Source organism: Podarcis raffonei, chromosome 10, assembly GCF_027172205.1.
Source record: "Podarcis raffonei isolate rPodRaf1 chromosome 10, rPodRaf1.pri, whole genome shotgun sequence".
In the NCBI taxonomy this organism is placed as follows: Eukaryota; Metazoa; Chordata; class Lepidosauria; order Squamata; family Lacertidae; genus Podarcis; species Podarcis raffonei.
This window is the reverse complement of record NC_070611.1, coordinates 22,780,626-22,802,177: the sequence shown is the minus strand read 5'-3', so window position 1 is coordinate 22,802,177 and position 21,552 is coordinate 22,780,626. Positions and strand designations below refer to the sequence as shown.

Below are 21,552 nucleotides of genomic sequence, written 5' to 3'. Positions count from 1 at the left end.
TGTGTCTGGTTATGCTCCCGGTCTTTACTCACGGAAGAATTATGCTATTCCTACGCCCAGTGGAATGGAATATTAACACCAGTGCTGGGTTATCCAAAAGCTGAGAAATGTTTTTCGAAGAAAAATGACATTTGATATTTCAAAAAGCATCAAAGTAGTCATCATGGTAAAAATCAGAACTTTCCTAGACTTCCTTACAGACTCTTGAACCATTTTCCTGTTGCCTTTTTATTACTTATTCTCACCTAGACCAGGTAGCATTCTACTAACATAAAATAATGTGAGGGAATCAGATCTTGTCATGTGTTGCAATCAAATCTATGATTTATTATTGATGTATCCTCCTGAGCTATATGCACATATACACACAATAGTTTTGTCTCATTTAAAAAAAATGAAATTTTATTTTATGAGTTAGGATCATTTTTATTTTGAATTACATATGCGGGGCCTCTAAAGGTCTTAATACCTGACCTTGATTAACACTATCCCAGAACACAGAGTTACATTGTGCAATTACTTATTGAAAACAGTGGGGTGCTATTCAACAGAATAGTTCTGCCAGTGCAAGAACCTCTGGCTGAGAATGGAGCTTTCCATACTGCTCCTCTCCCGAAGGACCCTACTAAATATTTTCTGGGGTTTCCCCAGTCCAAGGAACAGATTGGGGCAGGGGGCAGGGGACACATTTGGAATAAGAGAGGGACGGGAAGTTCCATTGCATAAGCAAAAATTATTGTACTAGTGGAAGTACTTTGTTGGATTTTAAATAGGAGTTATCGTCTTTGGCTTGCACCTGTTATTTGACTATAAAAATCATTTGTTTCAATGAAATTATAGATAATAGTCTGTTTTGGGTCCTAAACGATCAGAATCAATACATCTTGGCAGAGACAGAAAACATGATCTTTCTCCCCCGTCACATATAGGGAGAAGGTAGAGATCTATGGCTTTGTTTCTGGACTGACAAAGAAACAGAGGAACTAGATTTCACTTTATTTATGCTTCTTTTCTGGAGTTACCTCTAGAGTAACAGCTGCTCTAATACTCCAGAGGCCTTTGAACCAGAGATTCGGAAAGGTTCCAGATTTGAGAACGTCACGGTGCAGTTGTCGGTAGTTGTGTACGACGATTTCACGTGTGTAAAATACTCTGCTATGAAATGTAATTTTAAATGGAGGGAAAAAATCCTATGTTGGGGCCATAAAAAGGTGATTGCAGTCATTATGTGTTTACTTGCGACACTGCTATTTGCTTAAGAAATCATGGTATATCAAATAAAACAAGGTGTGTGAATCAGCGTTATGCAACATGATACTCCAATACTATGCAGTGCTCATGACAAGCGTAAAAGAGGAAACTTAGTGCTGGAAACTGGTGTTTAATCCACTTCCCGCCCCTGTTTTGCTCTGCTGAAATATGTGGAAGTTCCCTGTCATTCACTTCAGAAAGCGCAGGAAAGAAACATTTGGCCTCCCCGCTCCTTTTAAAATGTTCTTGCACCCTTTCTTTGGTCTGTTCATTCTTGCTGTTTTCCCTATGCTTTCCTTGTAATTTTTCACGCTGCACGCAACAGCTTGGGTAAAACATGTTTCCTAATTTGCTGTGGTTTCATTTCATGAGTTTTCTTGTAAAGACGTAACACATCAATGCCACTGTCTTCTGAATAGCATGATCTGTTGCATCAATAATGAGGCTATGTTTAAATGAGAAATGGGAAATCTTCTTCAACCTGGGGGTCACATTCTGGACCCTTCTGGACCATCGACCAAGGACCATCGACCAAGGATCAGATGGCATTGGTGGGTGGAGCCAAAGGCAAAAGTGGGCTATAAAGAGCTCTTTAGCTTCCATCTATACAAGCACGGGTGGCGCTGTGGGTTAAACCACAGAGCCTAGGACTTGCCGATCAGAAGGTCGGCGGTTCGAATCCCCATGACGGGGTGAGCTCCCGTTGTTCGGTCCCTGCTCCTGCCAACCTAGCAGTTCGAAAGCACATCAAAGTGCAAGTAGATAAATAGGTACCGCTCCAGCGGGAAGGTAAACGGTGTTTCCGTGCGCTGCTCTGGTTCGCCAGAAGCGGCTTAGTCATGCTGGCCACATGACCTGGAAGCTGTACGCCAGCTCCCTCGGCCAATAAAGCGAAATGAGCGCCGCAACCTCAGAGTTGGCCACGACTGGACCTAATGGTCCATTATGCAAGCAAAAAGTGGTATTGGATTTCAAGGACACATGGCAGCAGGGCTGTTGAGGGATATGGTTTAAATGAATGAAGAATACCAAATATAACAGTTTTTGAAGGAGTGTGTGAAAACAGGCAATATGCATTTTATGTACAGACTCTGTACCTTTACAAATAATGCCTAAATACACTGGGTTAGAAACTTGCCCGACTGTAGCATCGCCATCTAACTTGCCTGCCTGCTCACATTCTCACACTATGGAGATTCTTCTTGCCAAAATATAAATTGAACAAGGAAGTTGTTGTACCTGTGGTTCTATTTTGAATCACTCCCATGACACCCACTCACCCTTTAGGGTCAGCAAGCAAAGTTATATATTGCCAGTAGTCACTCCTTGTATATTCCTGTAAGTGCTATAAATCACTTTGGTACAATAATCTGAAAACATATTTGCTATCTCTATATGGTATATACACAACAAACATTAGCAAATAGTATCATTCCCACTGCTGCACAAATGGTATGATTTGTAAATACCAGACCACGACAGACGTTTCTTGGATCTCAAGATATATGAAATACTACTGTGATATTCTTGCCCTTGAATCTTACCTACACACATATAAAAACAGCTGTCATCATTATTTTTGGTGCTTGATCCTAGAATTATATGGACTCAAACACACCTGCCCAAGCCTCTTTTTAATTGTTCTTTTATAAATATTACTCTTTGTATACTAAAAACACTGCTGTGTTGGTCCAACACAAGTCTGTTGTGTATCTTTTTTTGTAAAATTATATGTGATCATGTAAAAGGATGTGAGTACTTAAAACATGAGCTATATAATTCAGTGTGTAAGTTTTAGACCATTTCTGAAAACACCGTATGAATAGCAGCTCTGCCAATTGATCTGTTTGGAAGTGATTACACAAAATAATGAGAAATCGATGCATACCACTGGCCTCAGGTCATTTAAAGGACAGAATACAAAAGGACACTTATGATCTGATAGGTCTCAAGGAAACTCCAAGGTTTCAAGGCAAACTCTTAGCTTTAATTTTGGAAGGGAGACTGGGTGCCCCATGCAGATTTGCCCTTCAGCACTCCCTCCAGCACCCACCACCTGAGGCAAGTTCTGCCCCACAACCAACAACCCACATATGCAGCAAAGAAAGATGAACGAGAAAGAACTGCAAACCACAAGAAGATGAAAACCAACAACCGTATAACTGTGGTAGAATTAACTGACAAATTGTTGCCTTTGTTAAAAGATTTGGCAGGGTGTGATTTGGGGCAGGGATTCATTTGCCAATCAGAAGCAAGGCTTTGCATACAGTGTAATCCCAATGTACCAAGTACAAGCTATATTGGATGAGAACCTTAGTTTAGTTATACAAATATTAACATTAAGACTGCCAGCGGGTTTTCAAGTTTTATTGACATCGATGTTTCGCCCCCCCCCCCCCTTTCCGCAGGAAGTAACGAAATCTGTGCAGCCTCTTTTGCTGGGGAGAATTATTGCTTCCTATGATCCGTCCAATTCACACGAACGATCAATAGCTTACTATTTAGCCATAGGACTCTGCCTTCTCTTCGTTGCGCGGATGTTGCTTCTTCACCCAGCTATATTTGGCCTCCACCACATCGGGATGCAAATAAGGATAGCAATGTTCAGCTTAATCTACAAAAAGGTAGGACTTGTCTTTTATTTACATGAGCTGTAAGTACAATTAAATCCATGGGAGACTTGGATCCTAATAGTTGGCTCGCATTGCAATTGTGGAAACAGTCCAGTGGCACAAAGAGACACCTTTTCAGATGCTGTTTATAACATTTCTGTTCAATGTGGATATAGTGTTGTGCAATGTGGATATAGTGTTTTTTATGATTCAATTTTTTGTTTTTAATATGCTTCCTTGTTGTTTGTTTCTTGATGTTATTTTTTTATTATTATTATTTATTGCGCAGCAGTTTGTGGACCTTGATTGGAAAAGAGATACACACATTTAACTAACTAAATAAACCATGCACTGAGTTCATACTAGAAGTGATTATTTTATCTGGAAACCAACCTTACATTAACAGAACATTCTTTTTTAAAAATCTGTTGTACCAGATTTTAGTTTCAGACTAGTTTCATATTTTATTGCATCTGTGATGAATTTCAGTGTGTTATAACCAGCGAAATTCTGCTGAATGGTTCATGCTGTACCAGCAATGGTCTGGCCATCCATAGGTACACACACTCCCTGCTCTCCTTGGATGCGCCGATTTCCTCCCTGGCTCTGCTCCTGCTTCAACCAGGAGCCTTGCATAATACCTGGTGTTGCGGGAGGAATGGCTGCTTCTGATGTTGTTTACCAAATGCTACCTTTGATATAAGTGTTCCCTAGTTGCACGTTGACAGGGCTGGGAAGGGATTTTATCTGCAACCCTCCTTGGCTAGTTGAATGATGAGAATTCTAGACAAACACTGGTTTCAACAAGGCCTAAGGTGAGAGTCAAGCCAAGGGGCAGGCCAAGGTCCAGGTCAGCAGATGTTCAGGCAGGTGAAAGGCTGGTCAAGGGACAGGCCAAATTTTAGGTCCATGTAAGCTGACAATCAGGCCCAGGTATGACCTGGTATCAAGACATTGTTTCAGCAGCATTCCAGCCTCCCATTGAGACTTTTTAGCCACCAGAACTCCACCCTGGACTCAGCCACTGTTGAATTAAGAGTAACGAAAATGCAGCTAGGAAGCTCAAATCATACATATGGCTGACACCCTTTTTTTGGAAATTAAACCAATGTGCAGACTTTAATATTCAAAAACTTTAACACTGCAGAAAATTATTGACGAATTAAAACATGATATTTACAGTCACACGCTTCTCCAAGCATGGGCTCACAGTCTCTTCCTCAAACTCCCAAACAACTATATTTTCCTCTCTTTCCAAAGCTCAGCACTTAGCCTTCTGTATCTCAATTAGGCTATGCCTTGCAGCTGCCATGAGAGTCTTCCACTTTTACCTTCTCCTGCAGCTTCGCTCCCTTTCTTACAAGCAGAGAAAGAAGCGTTCCAACACCCTATTCAACTTAGCAGTGTTCACAGTGGATTCTAAGTCATCTTGCTTCACATAAAATGGAGTTTCTCCTTCACTAGATACCTCAAATGTGACCAATGTCAGCCAATCACATGAAAACTACTTCTCTGGAATTCAGTTGCGTGTGTAGGTCCCCAGGCCACCCCTCAAATAACTTCACACATAACACGTAATTTTAGTTTTGGTTTTTGGGCACTATTTTGGCCACAACTTTATTAAAATACAAAATCAGTGAGTGGTTGTTCAGACATTGGTTATGACTATCTGTACCTCCACCTGGGACAGAACTGACATCCTGAGGTCCGATCGGTAGCCAGTAGAAGGGAAAGTCAAACTTGGGGGTCATTTGAGCTAAGCGTCGGACCCACGCCGCTCACCCCAGCAGCTCCCCGAAAGCTTGCCGGCCCTGGTCCCATGACAGGGATTCCCATGACAGGGATTGGGCGGCCCTGGTCCCATGACAGGGATTGGACGAAATCGTGGCAAGCCCCAGGATTCCTTTAACGGAATTCCCTTCAGCGCAATAGGAGGGGCAGGCACAGCCTATCCTGACCCCTCCACCACCAGCATATTATAACCAATGCCTAACCGCAACCTTACAAGTTGTGACGAATTGCTGAGTAGTAGGCAAAAACCAAATGGCACAGCCAATCACCAAATGGCAAAATTCCTACTAGGCCCCTGCTCCAAAGCAGATGACCCCATGACAGGCAAAGCAAGGTCAACCGGAAAAGAGGGTGGGCGGGCGGGTGATCCGATGCACTCTGCAAAGAGAAAGAGAAACCAGAGTGCACCAATATTTAAAGACTATGGTCCCACCCACCCAATTTGCAACATACAATTTGCCCCAGCAACCCGGTTACCCAATCATGATGCCAGGCAACAACTCTTAACCTGCCTGGCAACAAGAGGCCTAGCCCGGCGGCCCACACCGCAACACGTGCTCTCATTTATTGGAGAACACGCTTTACCAACCAATCAAATATAAACACATAGTAATGCATACAACCATTTACAATTTTGGTGACTTAAGTTACTATACTTAACAGCCACAACCTCTTCTTAGTTTCTGCAGAGAGTACTCTTGATGAGAAGAGTCCTACCCTTGAGTGCCCTTAACTCACAAGGAGTCCTCTTCAGAATCTAAACATTCCTCCTGACTGTGAGGATGTTTGCCTGTCTTGAGGCAATGTTGCCTTCTGTGGGCACGGGAGTAATTCTGCCTGTTATTCAAAAGCCAAGCTCCCTTTCTGTGTGGAGGGACCCTTGCCCGTCCCCGCTTCTCCTTGGCTGTTGTTCTGGGGTGTTCCTGAGTTTCTGGTGGCTCTAGATAATCTTCCACCAGATCCTCAGAAGTGGATTTATATTGTAGGGGCATAACAACCACTGAATTACAGCCCCTCCACAAATATACTTCCCAGTGGTTATGCCAGAGGTACCAAGGCAGCAGGTGATCTGCTATAGTGTTTGATTCCTTGTCCCCAAATGTTTTTATTACATTGGAAACAGCAATGTAATTGCATGCCTTCCAAACCAGAATTGGAAACAATGGCTTGAAGTGGGTTTCCAGTTTTGGGAGAAAAATGCGTAAGTGTCTAAGGCTCAGACCTGACAGCCGAAACAGGGCCTGGCTGTTGTACCTGAATCAGCTCAGTATGAGTGAATAATACAGTATATTGCCTTATGTAAATACAATTAGAAATGGCAGTAGATGCATTGAAGAAAAGGTCAGTATTTGCATGCTGATCATATCAGAATATATTAGAGTGTGATAGATAAAATAAGCTTAGACTGAAATCATAAAACACTTAACAGGAAACCGCATTTCAATACTGTGGGACTTAGTTTTAAATAAACAAGCTTAGGCTCACACATTAATGCTTTCCTGTGTAGGAAGTAATATTCCGTTGGCATTTACTAACATCTAGTTGATAATAGCTGTGTAATATGGTATTTGTGCTGCTTCATCTAATTATTTGATGGTTGTTGTTGTTGTTTTTTTAAAAAAATCATTTGTTTTGTTTTGTTTTTCAGACCTTAAAATTATCAAGCAGAGTCCTTGACAATATAAGCACTGGACAACTTGTTAGCCTCCTTTCAAACAATCTGAACAAATTTGATGAAGTATGTTGGTGCTAATATAATCATGTTTACTGTATTGCATTTCTTTGCAAGAGGAATGGGTATTTCTAGATTCCAGGCCATTCTAAAGTGCTTTGAATCACTGGAGCTGAAGTTAACGGGGTGTGGTGAATAGTTTTAGTGAATTGTGTGGCTTGAGCTAATTACAAAAAGAAGATGATAAATGTCACTGTATTAGGTATGCTAGCACAGAGATATTACTCACAAGCTGCTTCATTTGCGTCTCAGCTCTTCTAGATCTAGGTGGTTCATTTATTTGTTTAAAATACTTATATTCCACCTCTCACCCCTGCTACCTGATGTGTCTTATAAAACAAAATACAGAGAAATATATGTGATTGCCAGTTCCCAGCCAGTTATCTTCTTTGGCATACTCTGTCGTCAACATTCCTTCACACTCCGGTCTGACTAAGGGTGTGCCTGGCAGTGTACTGCTGATTTACTGCTCGAACAACCACTATATGTGCTTGCTTCACTGTAAATTTCGTACTTGACTAGTGGTGGATAATTACCGCTCAAGGCCATAACAGTTCTTCACTGCTATTTCCCTCAGGATGTTTGACAGACACAGTAAAAACTACTCAGGAGTGCAGTGTACCTAATTCTGCCCCCATGGGCAGAAATAATTGGATACAGGGCTAGTCCTATCGTCAGACAAAGTGAGGTAAACTGCCTTGGGAGCAAAACTATGTATGTTACACAGCACGTCCTGATCCACCTAAACAAGGCTGTTGCTTCAGGTATACTGTATCAGTGTTTTATTAAGGTTTTATTGCCAGTCCAGCTGGTTTCTGTATATGGAACCAGGAGGTGCACACCATCTTGTCATTTGCCTCAGGCAGCAAAATGCCTTAGGCCAGCCCTGACAGAGTATGAGTTTAAAGGCAGAATCCACCATTGTGCCTTGCTTATTGCATAGGGTTACGGGATGACTGCTGTTCTTTTCATACTAAGGGAAAACAGCAAGAGCATGTTAGTGTGGGTGGTGTGGCACTATGCTTGCAAGGATAGGGTGGAGCATGGCAGTAGCGAGGTCAGGGCAACTCCAGCCAGAGCTCCCTCAACACAAGATGTAATACGTGAATGAAATTATGAATACATTTATTCGGAGAGAGCCAGACCAAGATAGGGTGACTTGGGAACTGTGTGGGAAGGACTCCTTACCTCCTTCTCAAAGAATGGATATGTTCAGTACAGGGGAACAGAGAGTAGGCCCAGATTTGGAAAAAATAAACCTGGGTCCAACCTCTTGTCCTGCCTGAGGGAATCAGCTCAGTGATGGACATGAGGTTGGAGAATGGGGATGGAGACTCAGGAGAATGTGGGGAGGAACTAAGGAAAAGCCTTGAACTCTCCACCCCTCTTGCCTATTTTCTTTCCTGTGACTATCTTTGCATACTACCAGTGAGCAATGCTGTGATTTTCCTCCCCAGGGTTTAGCTTTAGCTCATTTTGTGTGGATTGCACCTTTACAAGTCTTGCTGCTGATGGGACTTCTCTGCGAGATGCTGCAGGCCTCGGCGTTTTGTGGACTTGGTTTCCTAATTCTTGTTGCCTTTTTCCAAGCCTGGCTAGGGCGAATGATGATGAAATACAGGTGACAAAGCAATTGCGGGTATTTCTTTCAAATATTAAGGGTTTTAAAAGCTTGCTAATGACAGATTCTGAATAAATCCTGCCAACAATTTGCTATTAACAGGGCTCTCATATTGTATGTGTTTATACCATATATTGGATCTTACATTTCCATATATTGGATCTTACATTTGGAGGGAATATATTTAATACTTGTAAACTGGGGAATAATCCAAAGCTAGGCATGGACATACTTCCAGTTTTTAGAGGAACCAAAGTTTTCATAGGCATTAATGATTGTTAATTCACTCGGCTATTAATTTACACCTTTTCATATGATCCTTCTGTTAATGAAACCAATGTTGGTTTACAACATACAATGACTTAAGATATTTATTTGTTAGGTTTTTATATTGCTCTTAATCTGAAGGTCACAGGGCAGTTTACAATATAAAGACACAAAAATATATAGCATAATAACAAATACAAATGACACCCAGTTTAAAAGGCCATAGATTGTTTAATTAGGCAAAGGCCTGGAATAAGAGGAATGTCTAGAATGGGCTATGCTGTTCAAGTCATTCAAGGTTGAGTCATTAAGCTGGATCTGTTGAAACAAGCTTGAACACCAGTGTCTTTCCACAGTCTCCTGATCACTCCAGCAAGTTCTGCTGCTATAAAGCCTTCATCTGTTGATCCAGCCAGAACAGAGTCGTCAAGCATCATCAGCTCTGCCAAAATCTATCAAAAACTCCTGTCACTGAGGGCTGGATCACAGTATCAGGAATGGAGGGCAGATTTTGCACAAACCACAACTTTACCCATGATTATATTGCCTTACTTTTCTCCACAATGGCAATAATAATCTACATATATATGGAGGGGGGGGAACTACAGAGGTGCATAGATGGAATGTTGGGGGTTGCGTTTTATATGTACAAGATACACACACGCGCGTGTGTACACACACACACACACATGACCAATAGCTACTACAAGCAGAAACAGGTGTGAATTATTATTTTCCAAAGAACATATGTACTCTCAGTTCTTGCTGCAAATCAACCCAGGTGCTTGATCTGTGAGATGGGGTTTATCTATATGCCAGAGAAAGTTTACTGACACAGGTAGCTATTCTAGGGAAAAAAGGAACAGGGAGAGAAGAGGAAAAGATGCAAATTCAACGGCTATTATATAATGTTCCATAATGAACTTGCACAGTGACCAGGTGAAATGGCCATTGCAGAATGAGACATACGGGAGGTTGGTCCTGGTGAGAGAGGGGGTGCTATGAACCTCCCCCACCCTGATGCAGTCAAACTATTGGTGATGGAGACAGTTATGGAGTGGAAAAGTCAAATGACCATCTGAGCTATAGAAGCTTAGAACACCTTTTGATTCAACCTGGTGGACTTTGAAAAGAAAAGAAATAGCATTGAATGTGAATCTGTTGAAGAATAAAAAATTGCTCTAAAATTTGGAGAGCGTCTCCTTGTTCCTATGAAGCAATTCTGAGTTTTTTTGGATTTATCTCATTTCTAAAGGAAGCAAACGTGCCAAGTCTATCTTTTTACCTTAACTTGGAAGATTGTTATAATTTAGGTTTATTATTATGCACAAATTATAAAAGCTGCAGGCCAGTAGCCATTTAATTGCCTGGTTAGTTCAAACTGGTGATGAGTTGGGTCCTGATGGCAATTATACTCCTCCAACTGATGTATTTTCTGAAGAAATAGCTTCATTTTCCCCCAGACTATGTCATGTTTCCAATGGTATCAAGAATATACAGATAGGTACTAAACATAACTGGGTTGATCTGTTTTACAGAGATCAGAGAGCAGGAAAGATCAATGAGAGACTTGTACTCACTGCAGAAATGATTGAGAATATACAATCAGTCAAAGCTTACTGTTGGGAGAATGCAATGGAAAACATGATTGAAAGTGTGCGTCAGTAAGTATTTGCCCCTCAATATTGTCCATGTAATCTTTATTCCTGTGGGTTTATTTGGTAGTTTCATTAGACAGGACATTTTTGCTCTCCACTAAAGTTTTAATCCCCTGCAAATGAGATAAATTATTTTAGCCCTATTAATCCTATAATGAAATGTATTGGGCCATTTTGGGTTACGCATTTAAGCTGCCGGTCCAGCTATTGTGTTGCGCATTTTACAAATTTAAATAGGAGAAATGTGATTCTTTTGGGTGGCTGTGTAGCAAAGGTTTTACCTCTAGAAGATAGAGCTGAGTTTATAAGGTAAATCGGGGGAAATGTGGAAATTTAAACCAGTAATGATCTCAACCCCTGTTTTTCTGCGGCACTCAGGCTGTTTTGGAGGACTGAAACTAAAGCTCTGGAAAATATGTGATGGCCAAGGTTAATCTTTAAAATGAAAGTTTGCATTTTGGTGTGCTTATCGGGGTGGAGAACTTGTAGCCCTCCAGATATTGTTGGCCATCCACTCCAGCCAGCATGGCCAAATGTCAGGGATGGAAGGAGCTGGAGAACCACATTTTTGGCCATCTCTGGCCTACAGTATCTGACAGAACAGGAAAAATATTTCAAATTCCAAGACGCTAGTCCTCCAGAGAAATGAATAATGCAGATTATTCAGCATTCTAGTTTCACATTCCAACCCTGCACAAAGCTAAAAAAACCCATATCAGTCCTCGATGCCAACACTAAATGTTTAAATACTGGATAATCAGGTAACTGAATTGTTTTGTAGCTCTTTCATCTTGGTCTATTGCATACGGAACTTAGGCAATTTGTTTCCTTAACTATTTATTATATGGTTACTATGTGTTTTCCTTTTAAAAAAATATTCCTCCTCCCCTTGTTTGATATACAGAACTGATTGTGGTACTGGGTGTGTCCCTTCTCTGTTTTAGAAGAAAAACCAGCCTGTAGCCTTAACGCCTGGCACACTGTGTACGAGTGTTAAATATGAGTAGCAGCAGTATTCAGCATTGCAGCATTTCAGTTAGAATTAGCAGGGGCTCAAAATGTTTAGAAACCAGAAAGAGTTGTACTATGTTAGAGCCAACTTAAAGAAAGGGAGTGAAGAAAGTTCAGCCCAAGCCTAGGATCCGGTGTTCCTTGAAATTATAATTTTTAGGTACAAAATGCAAGAATATGGTAGGGAAGGAGTAAGAAGAAACAGCACATTCGCTTTCATTAATCAATCATCAGTGTAACAATCCGTATTGGATGCTTACCTTCAAAAGATGTAACGGGGGGAAAAGAGAGTAGCTGATTGATCTTTATCAATTTCAGATTTTGCTATAGTTTGGGACACCTTGCTTGTGAAAGTGTATCTTTTGACCATTTAAAAATTATTTCCCGTTAATTCTCTGGCCGATTTCATTTTGTATTTTGAGAAACTCTGTTTGACTTCCCTGTTTTTGCTTCTCAAAATTATTCATCAACATATACTTTTGCTGTTTCACCAGCTAGTAGATTTCCACCTCAGCTTTAAGCATGCCTAGATGGAAGCACGTTCCACTGATTTCACGTGCTCCCCAAACATGTGTGCCATTTCTGACTGGGACCTGTTCATTCTGACTCTAACCATTAACCATATATAGGCTGTAATCTGCATAGCGTCTCCTCCTTTTGGAATCCTATCAAAGTCATGATTTGGGCTGTAAACTGGAGACAAAGAGTTGTCCTTTCCCCACCCCAGTGTGCATTAGGTTCCAGCTGCCAAGACTCACTTTGGTTTGCTGTCTTATTGGCCATGCAATGAATTCTACATTTCCACAGTCTGGTTTAGTGTTGGAGATCTCTTCCATTCCCATGCCAAGCAATGTACAGGCCAGGGGCTCTCTGGGAACTGAATCCCAATGCAGCCCTGATGATGTATGTGTTCACTGAATGATTAACCTCTTATTGCTACAGTGCTGCATTGGGGTAAAGGGTGCTCCAAAGCTCAACCCACGGCTGTCATTTTATTGCACTATTGTACAATACAGAGATTTCTGTGGGTCTGGAGTATAATAAGCTGATAAAGAGCTTCATAATTTCCCAAAGTGCTGCAGATTTTGATGAAGCAGTTTATCCAAGCATGTAGAGCTACGCAGCTGTTCCTTTTCCTTATTAACATCTGCATCGGGACTTTTTTTGCTTTTAAAAATTTCATTGTGAATGCAGTTCCCCCCACACATACTTTTATTTAGAATTGCATATTTGTGCTTCTTTGCTGACCTACCCAACAGAAGCAAACCAAGAAGATAACTAATAAAAATTCTCAGCTTATTTGGACAATAGTTAGTCTGTCGTCTCTAGGTCTAGAATCTCTTCAAAATTGCATGCTTTTGCAGATGCAGTATAATCACTTGCAAGAAAAAGAAACAGAAGAACAGGGAAATGAAGCCACTTTCATCCTAGTCACATTGTGTAAAGACATACCCGGATTTTTGCAGAAAATGTCACATTTGCCCTATCCACAAACTCTTTGGGCTATGATATTTTCTGAAATCTCTAGCAATTTGTTGGCAGAATACATTGCTGTCATAGTTTGCTATCACCTAGATGGTTGCTACTAGAAGCCAACTAGTTTTAGAGATTTCCCTTGTCTCCGAATGTGCAGCTCTGATTTAACACACCTTTTAGTTGAAGTGTTGACCTGAGCAAAATGTGGTGTGAATGTTAGAGTTTTGGATATAGGTTCAAATTCCTATCCAAATTCTTGGATGTAGGTTCAAATTCCTAAGCTCACTAGGCAATCCTGGGCCAGTCACTGTTTCACAGCTCAACCTACACCACGGGGGTACCTTATACCGAAGGATTGGTTGTTGCACTTTTGTGCCACCCTCATTCACATTCTGAGCTACAGCTGTTTTCCAAGCATTTATTTGCAGCCCCAGCTGCTTCTGCTTTTAGGGTGGCATACCTTTCCCCAGGTATAATGACTTCCACATTTTGCTTTTCTCTTTGACAGACCTGAACTGAAGCTGACCCAAAAAGCTGCTTATGTGAGATATTTCAATAGCTCAGCATTCTTCTTCTCTGGATTTTTTGTGGTGTTCTTGGCTGTGCTTCCGTACGCACTGATCTACGGAATTATTCTCAGGAAAATATTTACCACCATCTCATTTTGCATTGTTCTTCGAATGGCAGTCACTAGGCAGTTTCCTTGGGCTGTGCAGACATGGTATGATTCTCTTGGAGCAATAAACAAAATACAGGTACAATACATAAACCTAGTTCCCTACAGGAATAGAAGCTAATCCTTTGTAGTATATTATCTTGCCAATTTATCACTGAAAGTACATTGCAATATTTTATTGCACTTCATTAAATGCTATTCGTAGAAGCCGTTTTGATGTATTTCTCCACTGTAGTTATGAGGAAAATGTCAATTGACTGAGGTCATTGCTGACTTCAGCTGAAGTTCTCCAAATGTTTGCTCAGGCAGCCTGTTGAGAGTCAATGGGATTTACTTTTTTTTTCAAGTTTATAGAAGATTGCAGCCTGTATCTGATGCATGTAGAGCACATTGAGTTCAATGAGGCTTACTTCCAGGTAAGTATGTATAGGACTGCAGCATGAACCAGTTTGTTTGGGGCAAGAAAAAGTCCTCAGTGCTACTTTGTAGGAAAAATCCCTTTCATCAAAGTGGAAAAACAGTCTACAGTGGTTTCAATTGGAAAGTCAAGTTAACTGCTAGATCTCTTTAGTCCTATTGCCTCATCTCTTTAGATCAGAGGTTTTCAACCTTTTTGAGTCCACGGCTCCCTTGACCCACTACATTCTTTCCATGGCACCTCTATGGGGCTCAGGAGCCCAGTTATGTCACCCCGTGTCTGCAAAGCTGGCAGCCTCTCACCCTTTTTCGAACATCTTCCTTTGTGGAGTATTGCCTCAGCCTCCTCTCCTTGGCAGTCTTGCTGCCGCCCCTGCTCCAAAGAGAGGTGCCTTTCAGTGGCACCATTCACCTGCAGAACTTATTGCCAGGGCTTCTGCAATAAACAGCTGTTCAAGCCTTTGGGAGGCAGAGACGCGAGAGGGAGGGAGGGAAAGAGAGACAGACAGAGGCCAGTGTTGCTCACGGTACCCCTGGCTATCATTCAAGGCACCCCAGGGTGCTATGGCACAATGGTTGAAAACCACTGTCTTTAGATGGTCAGGTGTATTACTTCCATAGAGAAGCGAAACACACAATGGATGTGTCTAAGCCCTCATCCACTTAATTCTTTGTATCTGTGGCTACATTCCTACATCCACACAAGCTACCTCAACTCTTGATGTAGAAGCAGTATCTGCTAAAGTCTCTTCAATCGCTACCTCGCAAGCAGTCTTAACTCTTGACCTTATAGTCACAGGAGTGCTTGGTCTTACAGGAAAGTATAGCTATATTGTACATAGCAGAAACCTGGGGAAATGGAGAGTGCCATGGGGACGCTGTCATCTCCATAAGAAGGACAGGCGAGGGTGTATTGGAGATGGTGTCACTCTGTATGTCAAAGAGAGTCCAACAAGCTAGAAATCCCAAAAGGGTCAGACTCCTCAACAGAATCACTGAGTGGTAATACCATCCACTGTGATAACCAGATGCTGAACTCGATGATCCAGCAGGGCTTTACTTATGTATATATTTTACTATATTTTGTTGGGAGCTACCCAACAACCCAGTCAGATGGGTGGTATTATAGGGTGGCGCTGTGGTCCAAACCACTGAGCCTCTTGAGCTTCCAACTGGAAGATCATTAGTTCGAATCCCCGTGACAGCATGAGCTCCCATTGCTCTGTCCCAGCTCCTGCCAACCTAGCAGTTCAAAAGCATGCCGCTGCAGTTGGATAAATAAATACCACTGCAATGGGAAGGTAAATGGCGTTTCCATGTGCTCTGGTTTCCGTCACAGTGTCTTGTTGCGCCAGAAGTGGTTTAGTCCTGCTGGCCACATGACCTGGAAAGCTGTCTGTGGACAAACGCCATCTCCCTTGGCCTGAAAGCGAGATGAGCGCCGCAACCTCACAGTTGCCTTTGACTGGATGTAACCATCCAGGGGTCCTTTACCTTACCTTTTACCTTTTACTTATGTTGACTATCTAGCCTCCAAGAACTTCTTTTTGCTTTTGAATATTCTCATCATGATATCTGACTAATTTCCTTTTTTGCAACTATGCATCATGATGTTTATGAATGCACCTGTGGAATAAGTAAAATGTACCAAGGTGGGAAGGATAGCTCAATTTTTCTTCACCTCGACCAGCATCAAGCCTCTGCCTCTCCCCTCCAGTGCCCATTGTCTCCTGAGTACAGTGACAGCCTGTGCATGACTGAAACTCACCCTACCTCATCTCACCCTACCACATCCAACGACAAAAATATATGGTATAACTGGATCCTGTGCATATTTACACAGAAATTAATCCTGCTGTGTTCAACAGATCTTATTCCAAAGTGTGTGCACATAAGATTATAACAACACACACACACACCCTCCTAGCTCTCATAGACCAAAAAAGGTGGCAGGTTAGAGAGAAACGAAAACGCAGAATGTCAGGGAGGTGAGCATTGGCCCATTCTACCCGTTCAAAGCATAAAGGCAGAGAGTGGGTTTGCTGCTGCCCTCCAGATGTTAGAACAAAAAACCCCAAGCAAACAAGAAAACAGTTTGCCAACCCTAATAAAATAAAAATAAATGAATGCTTGGAGTACGTGCAATTTTGCATTTTAAGCTCTCTTAAGGCAATATGGTGCATTATGATGGTATTGCAAGCAGTGACACAAATGTTTAGAACCATTGGGAAGTGAGTTGCGTCCCCACTGAGGGTCCCAGAATCCATGGCTAATATTGCCACTTGTTTAATTTTTGGCTGGCCTGTGTCCACAGTAAACTTTCCTGCCCTACGTAACCTTGGCTTGCCCTGTAACCCCTGGAAGTGACCATTTTCTTTGTGGTGTGACCTGCAGAATGAGAAGCCACTGAGTCATTTAACAATTATATGCTCCAACTCTGTTTTGGAAACGGTGCTTCAAAGTTAAAGTGTTTTTATTTCATTAAAGGAAAACATAATTGTCAAGATCATTTTTGTTTAAATAGCCGTGCCCAAAGGCATCTGAGGACAGGCATGCGACAACCAGATATTAGAAGGTGGTTTTCTAGATCCAGGTTCAATATTTATTTCAGAATTAAGCGAAGATAAAATGATGGGGAAAATGTGGAATGTGTAATGGCGCCATCTCTGTGCATTCTAAGCATTTACAGGCCGAAACACCTAGTTTGAAGATTTGACTGAAATACTTTATTACTGCAAATATGTGTTGAATAGTTAATACCCAACTGCTGTTATCTGTGCTACACATATGCTCAGATATGCTGTTAAGAGGATACAAACATGAACCTTAAGGCTGATTACAAGCGTGCAAGGAGCCATCTGAGTGCACCTTCATGGGTTTGCAGTTTGCACCCCCTTCAGAGTATATGTAAACTGATCACTTGACAGCAAATAAACTGAAGCCTAATCCAAATAAGACAGACACTTTTAGGCTGGATGGATGGGCGGTTGCTTGCTGTTGAAAGGGTTGCACTTCCTCTGAAGGTGTGGGTACTCAGATGGTTGAACTTCTGGATCTCCGCTGTTTCTCAGGGCTCAGGTGGCCTTGGTAACCTCTAGGTTAGATTACTGCAACATGTTATACATGGGGCTGCCTCTGAGGATGGTTTGGAAACTTCAGCTGGTGTTGAATTCAGCGGCCAGGTTGCTCACTGGGCCAAGACAGTTTGAGCATAGAACACCAATTAGTTTCTGGGCCCAATTCAAAGTGCTTTTATATTGCCTTTGTGTTGCCCCTTTGCATGAGTAATACATGACAGGACCTCTTTCTACATGCAGGGCTCAGCTACATTAGTAAAGAAACAATGGTTTGGATGAACTATAAACATGCAACACCAGATGGCGGCAGAGAGCAGGAAATTTTAAAACGTGATTTTCCATAGAGACTTTTCCTTTTGTTAAAACGATCTAATTTCTGACTTATTTATAGTGATTTTTTTCCTGTGTTTAGACCCGCAGTTATACTCAAGTGCAAAAGCGTAAGGTTAAATTCTTATTGGTGGTCTTTAAGTTGATAGGTGGAGAGGGGGAGATAGCGTTAAGGAACCGAAAACAAAGGGTGACATAGCCGGTTCATATGTGCAGTTATGATGATCTTGTCATCTCACTTGCATATTATGTTGGGAGTCTCCATCTGAAGATGAATATTCACTGGCGTGGACAGAATTTGCCCATTAACAACTGTCTTCTTTTTAATTAAAAGTAATTCGTGCTGGAACAAGAGAATGTTTTAAAAGACATGTTCTGTGATCAGAATTTAGCATGCTGCATTACATGTATTTGTGCCTGAAAAACTTTAAATTAAATTTACAGGATTTCTTGCAAAAAGAAGAATACAAAACTCTGGAATATAATTTAACAACCACAGGCCTTGAGCTGGATAAAGTAACAGCCTTCTGGGATGAGGTAAATCTGAAATTTTGATCATTTTTGTTGAGTTTTTAGAGTTTCTTTTAAAAGACTTGCCCCTTATTAGATTAACTGTTTCATGTGCCTTTAATAACTACAAGACAAGCTGATGTTCAGCAGGTGAAGACTGCGCTGTTATTCTATGTCCATGCTGCGTAAAGCTTCATCTGATGAATTTCTGCATCAGATATAGTTTCAGAAGGTACAAGTGCCCAGCCACAAACAACCATGGCAAACCTAATGCATTAATTAGTTCAATATGAATGAATGAAAGCTTACTGGGGGGGGGGAGGTTGCAAAAATTCCAGGATATATTGCTGTTCATGTTTTACCATTTAGCTTGTGTGTTCTGTGCAAAACAACAACAAAAAATCCTTAAAACCATCTGGTGTCTTAATTAATTTTGTCCCACCATTCCTCCAATAAGCTCAAGTTGGCATACGTGGTTCCCTCCCCCTTGAGATGCCATCCTTTATCCTCACAACAATCATGTCAAGGAGGTTAGGCTGAGATATAGCTACTGGCCCAACTAAGACCACCCAGGTAGCTGAATTGCCATGTGAGGAACACTCTCAACACTACACCATACAACTAACATGGTATATAAATATTGACTGGTGTTGCAATATAGGTGCATCTTCTAATACATGCCAGTGTCTCATTACCAAGGCAGATGGTGGGAAAAAGGGAAGAGAAGTTGCCTCCTCATCTCTCCCTTTATCCAAGCTTTCCAAGAAAAACACTCATTTTTCTAGACTCCACCCAATAATGGACTATAATAACAATTTTTTTAAAAAAAGTTTGATTCACCTTTGCATACCAATTTGAGGGATTGGGGTGGGTTTTGATATAGAGTATGAAATTGCTTGATTAATATCAGAACATATATCCGGCTAACTGTGGATATTCAATACATCTACACCAAGGTTAGCTGTTAACATCAAGTTAAGCCAGATTTTCTTCCAACTCAGAATCCATTTCCAGTTATGATTTCCAGATGATATGTGAAATCTGGTAAACCTTAACCATAGTTGGCAACCATGCTGCGATATTGCTTAAATGCAGGTGATGTGACAGGGTGGGAATTCAATGCAAGGAAGAAGAGAAGTTCGTCTTTGGGTGGGTGGGTGTGTTTGTACAAAGAGCACAAAGAAGCGGCTTGATGAATATACAATAAATATACAGTGGTACCTCGGGTTACATACACTTCACGTTACAGACGCTTCAGGTCACAGACTCCGCTAACCCAGAAACAGTACCTCAGGTTAAGAACTTTGCTTCAGGATGAGAACAGAAATTGTGCTCTGGCGGCGCGGTGGCAGCAGGAGGCCCCATTAGCTAAAGTGGTGCTTCAGGTTAAGAACAGTTTCAGGTTAAGAACGGACCTCCAGAACGAATTAAGTACTTAACCCAAGATACCACTGTACTTATTTACCTGGGCACATGTCGCACATGTACTACAGTTTTTAAATTAGGGTCCATCTCCAAAATGTTCACATTCAAAATAGCAAACATCAGAACATATGGAATTATTTTAATGCAATAATAGTGCAGATACATAATATGAAAGCATTTTCTTTAGAAAACTCATTTATACATGCACAGAGACCTCCTTGTTGCTGCTCTATAATTTTGAGTGTTTGCTTTTCCTCTTTGCAGGGATCTGCGGAGTTCTTTGCAAAAGCACAGCAGGAAAATGGCAACAGGAAAATATCCACTGCTAGTGATGGTCTCTTCTTCAGCAACTTCCAACTTCATTTTACTCCTGTCCTTAAGGACATCAACTTCAGAATTGAAAAGGGAGAGATGCTGGCTGTTGCAGGGTCTACTGGAGCAGGAAAGGTACCGATGGCAGACTGCTGAAATATTTGCATGTCAAGGCTCCCAAGCCACCCCCCAGGAGAATTAAGACACAAGGACACAGATTTTAGGTTAATGTTAATGGGCAAAATTGAGGCCACAACTTTATTGGTTACAGAATGTGAGCAGTATTGGCTTGGGCATTGGCAACAACAGACTAACTTGTAGAGCTCCCCCAACCAATGACAGCTAGAGACCTGCCAGTTGCGTAAAGGATCTGTAGGCCAATAGCTCTGTCAAATACTATTGTTGTCTAAGCTACAATTTAAATATTTCCATAAACTTGTATTGATAAAAGCACTTGTTTGATCCTAAGTACTACCTCACATAAGGGACACGGGTGGTGCTGTGATCTAAGCCACAGAGCCTAGGGCTTGCTGATTGGAAGGTCGCCGGTTTGAATCCCCGCGATGGGGTGAGCTCCCGTTGTTCGGTCCCTGCTCCTGCCAACCTAGCAGTTCCAAAGCACATCAAAGTGCAAGTAGATAAATAGGTACCGCTCCGGTGGGAAGGTAAATGGCGTTTCCGTGCGCTGCTCTGGTTCGCCAGAAGCAGCTTAGTCATGCTGGCCACAGGACCCGGACTCCCTCGCCAGTAAACCAAGATGAGCGCCACAAACCCAGAGTTGTTCGCGACTGGACCTAATGGTCAGAGGTCCCTTTACCTTTACATTTTTTACACAATATTTAAAAGGGCAGGAAGGTTTTTAATCTTTAAAGGGTATTTTGTTCGCTTTTGCATCTTGCTATGCTAGCACCAGCCCTGACTCCAGTTATTCTCGATAACTAACTCATCAAGTCACAGCTTAGCTGCAGTGCCTAAGACAGTGGTTCTCAAACCCTTTTTCTCTGGGCCACACTTTCAGAATAAAAATTTGAGAACCGCTGTCCTAAGTTCTCAAGTTGTGTCACAGGAAGCCTACCTCTGTTGGAGATGCAGAAGTTTAAAAATAGAGTTTTATGACTGCTTTACTAACTAAAGGCATTCTGTGACAAGTAGACCCCCTTTAGAAATTAGCTTTCACAGCATTCAAAGAAAAAATGAAGGGAATGCATGGAGGCTAATTTCTGAAAGCGGCTTGCATTTAGAGTACCTTTGATAACATGTATCATATTTCCTCATATTTCTCACCACTTTGATGTGCACTAAGTGCCACAAGGTTACTATTAGCTACTAATTAACTCAGAAACCATGGCAAGTGTATTCTGAAGTAGTGATCAATAGCTTCCTGAA

The 21,552-nt window shown here is 41.6% G+C and overlaps 1 protein-coding gene across 1 annotated transcript in view; it reads left to right on the top strand.

The window, feature by feature from the left end:
- Positions 1 to 21,552, top strand: part of CFTR (CF transmembrane conductance regulator) — an 86,189-nt gene that overhangs the window by 19,197 nt on the left and 45,440 nt on the right. The window contains exons 4-10 of the mRNA XM_053405905.1: positions 3,660 to 3,875; positions 7,303 to 7,392; positions 8,844 to 9,007; positions 10,813 to 10,938; positions 13,928 to 14,174; positions 18,364 to 18,456; positions 20,119 to 20,301. Coding sequence (XP_053261880.1) covers positions 3,660 to 3,875; positions 7,303 to 7,392; positions 8,844 to 9,007; positions 10,813 to 10,938; positions 13,928 to 14,174; positions 18,364 to 18,456; positions 20,119 to 20,301 — 1,119 coding nt within the window. The remainder of the gene's footprint in view (positions 1 to 3,659; positions 3,876 to 7,302; positions 7,393 to 8,843; positions 9,008 to 10,812; positions 10,939 to 13,927; positions 14,175 to 18,363; positions 18,457 to 20,118; positions 20,302 to 21,552) is intronic.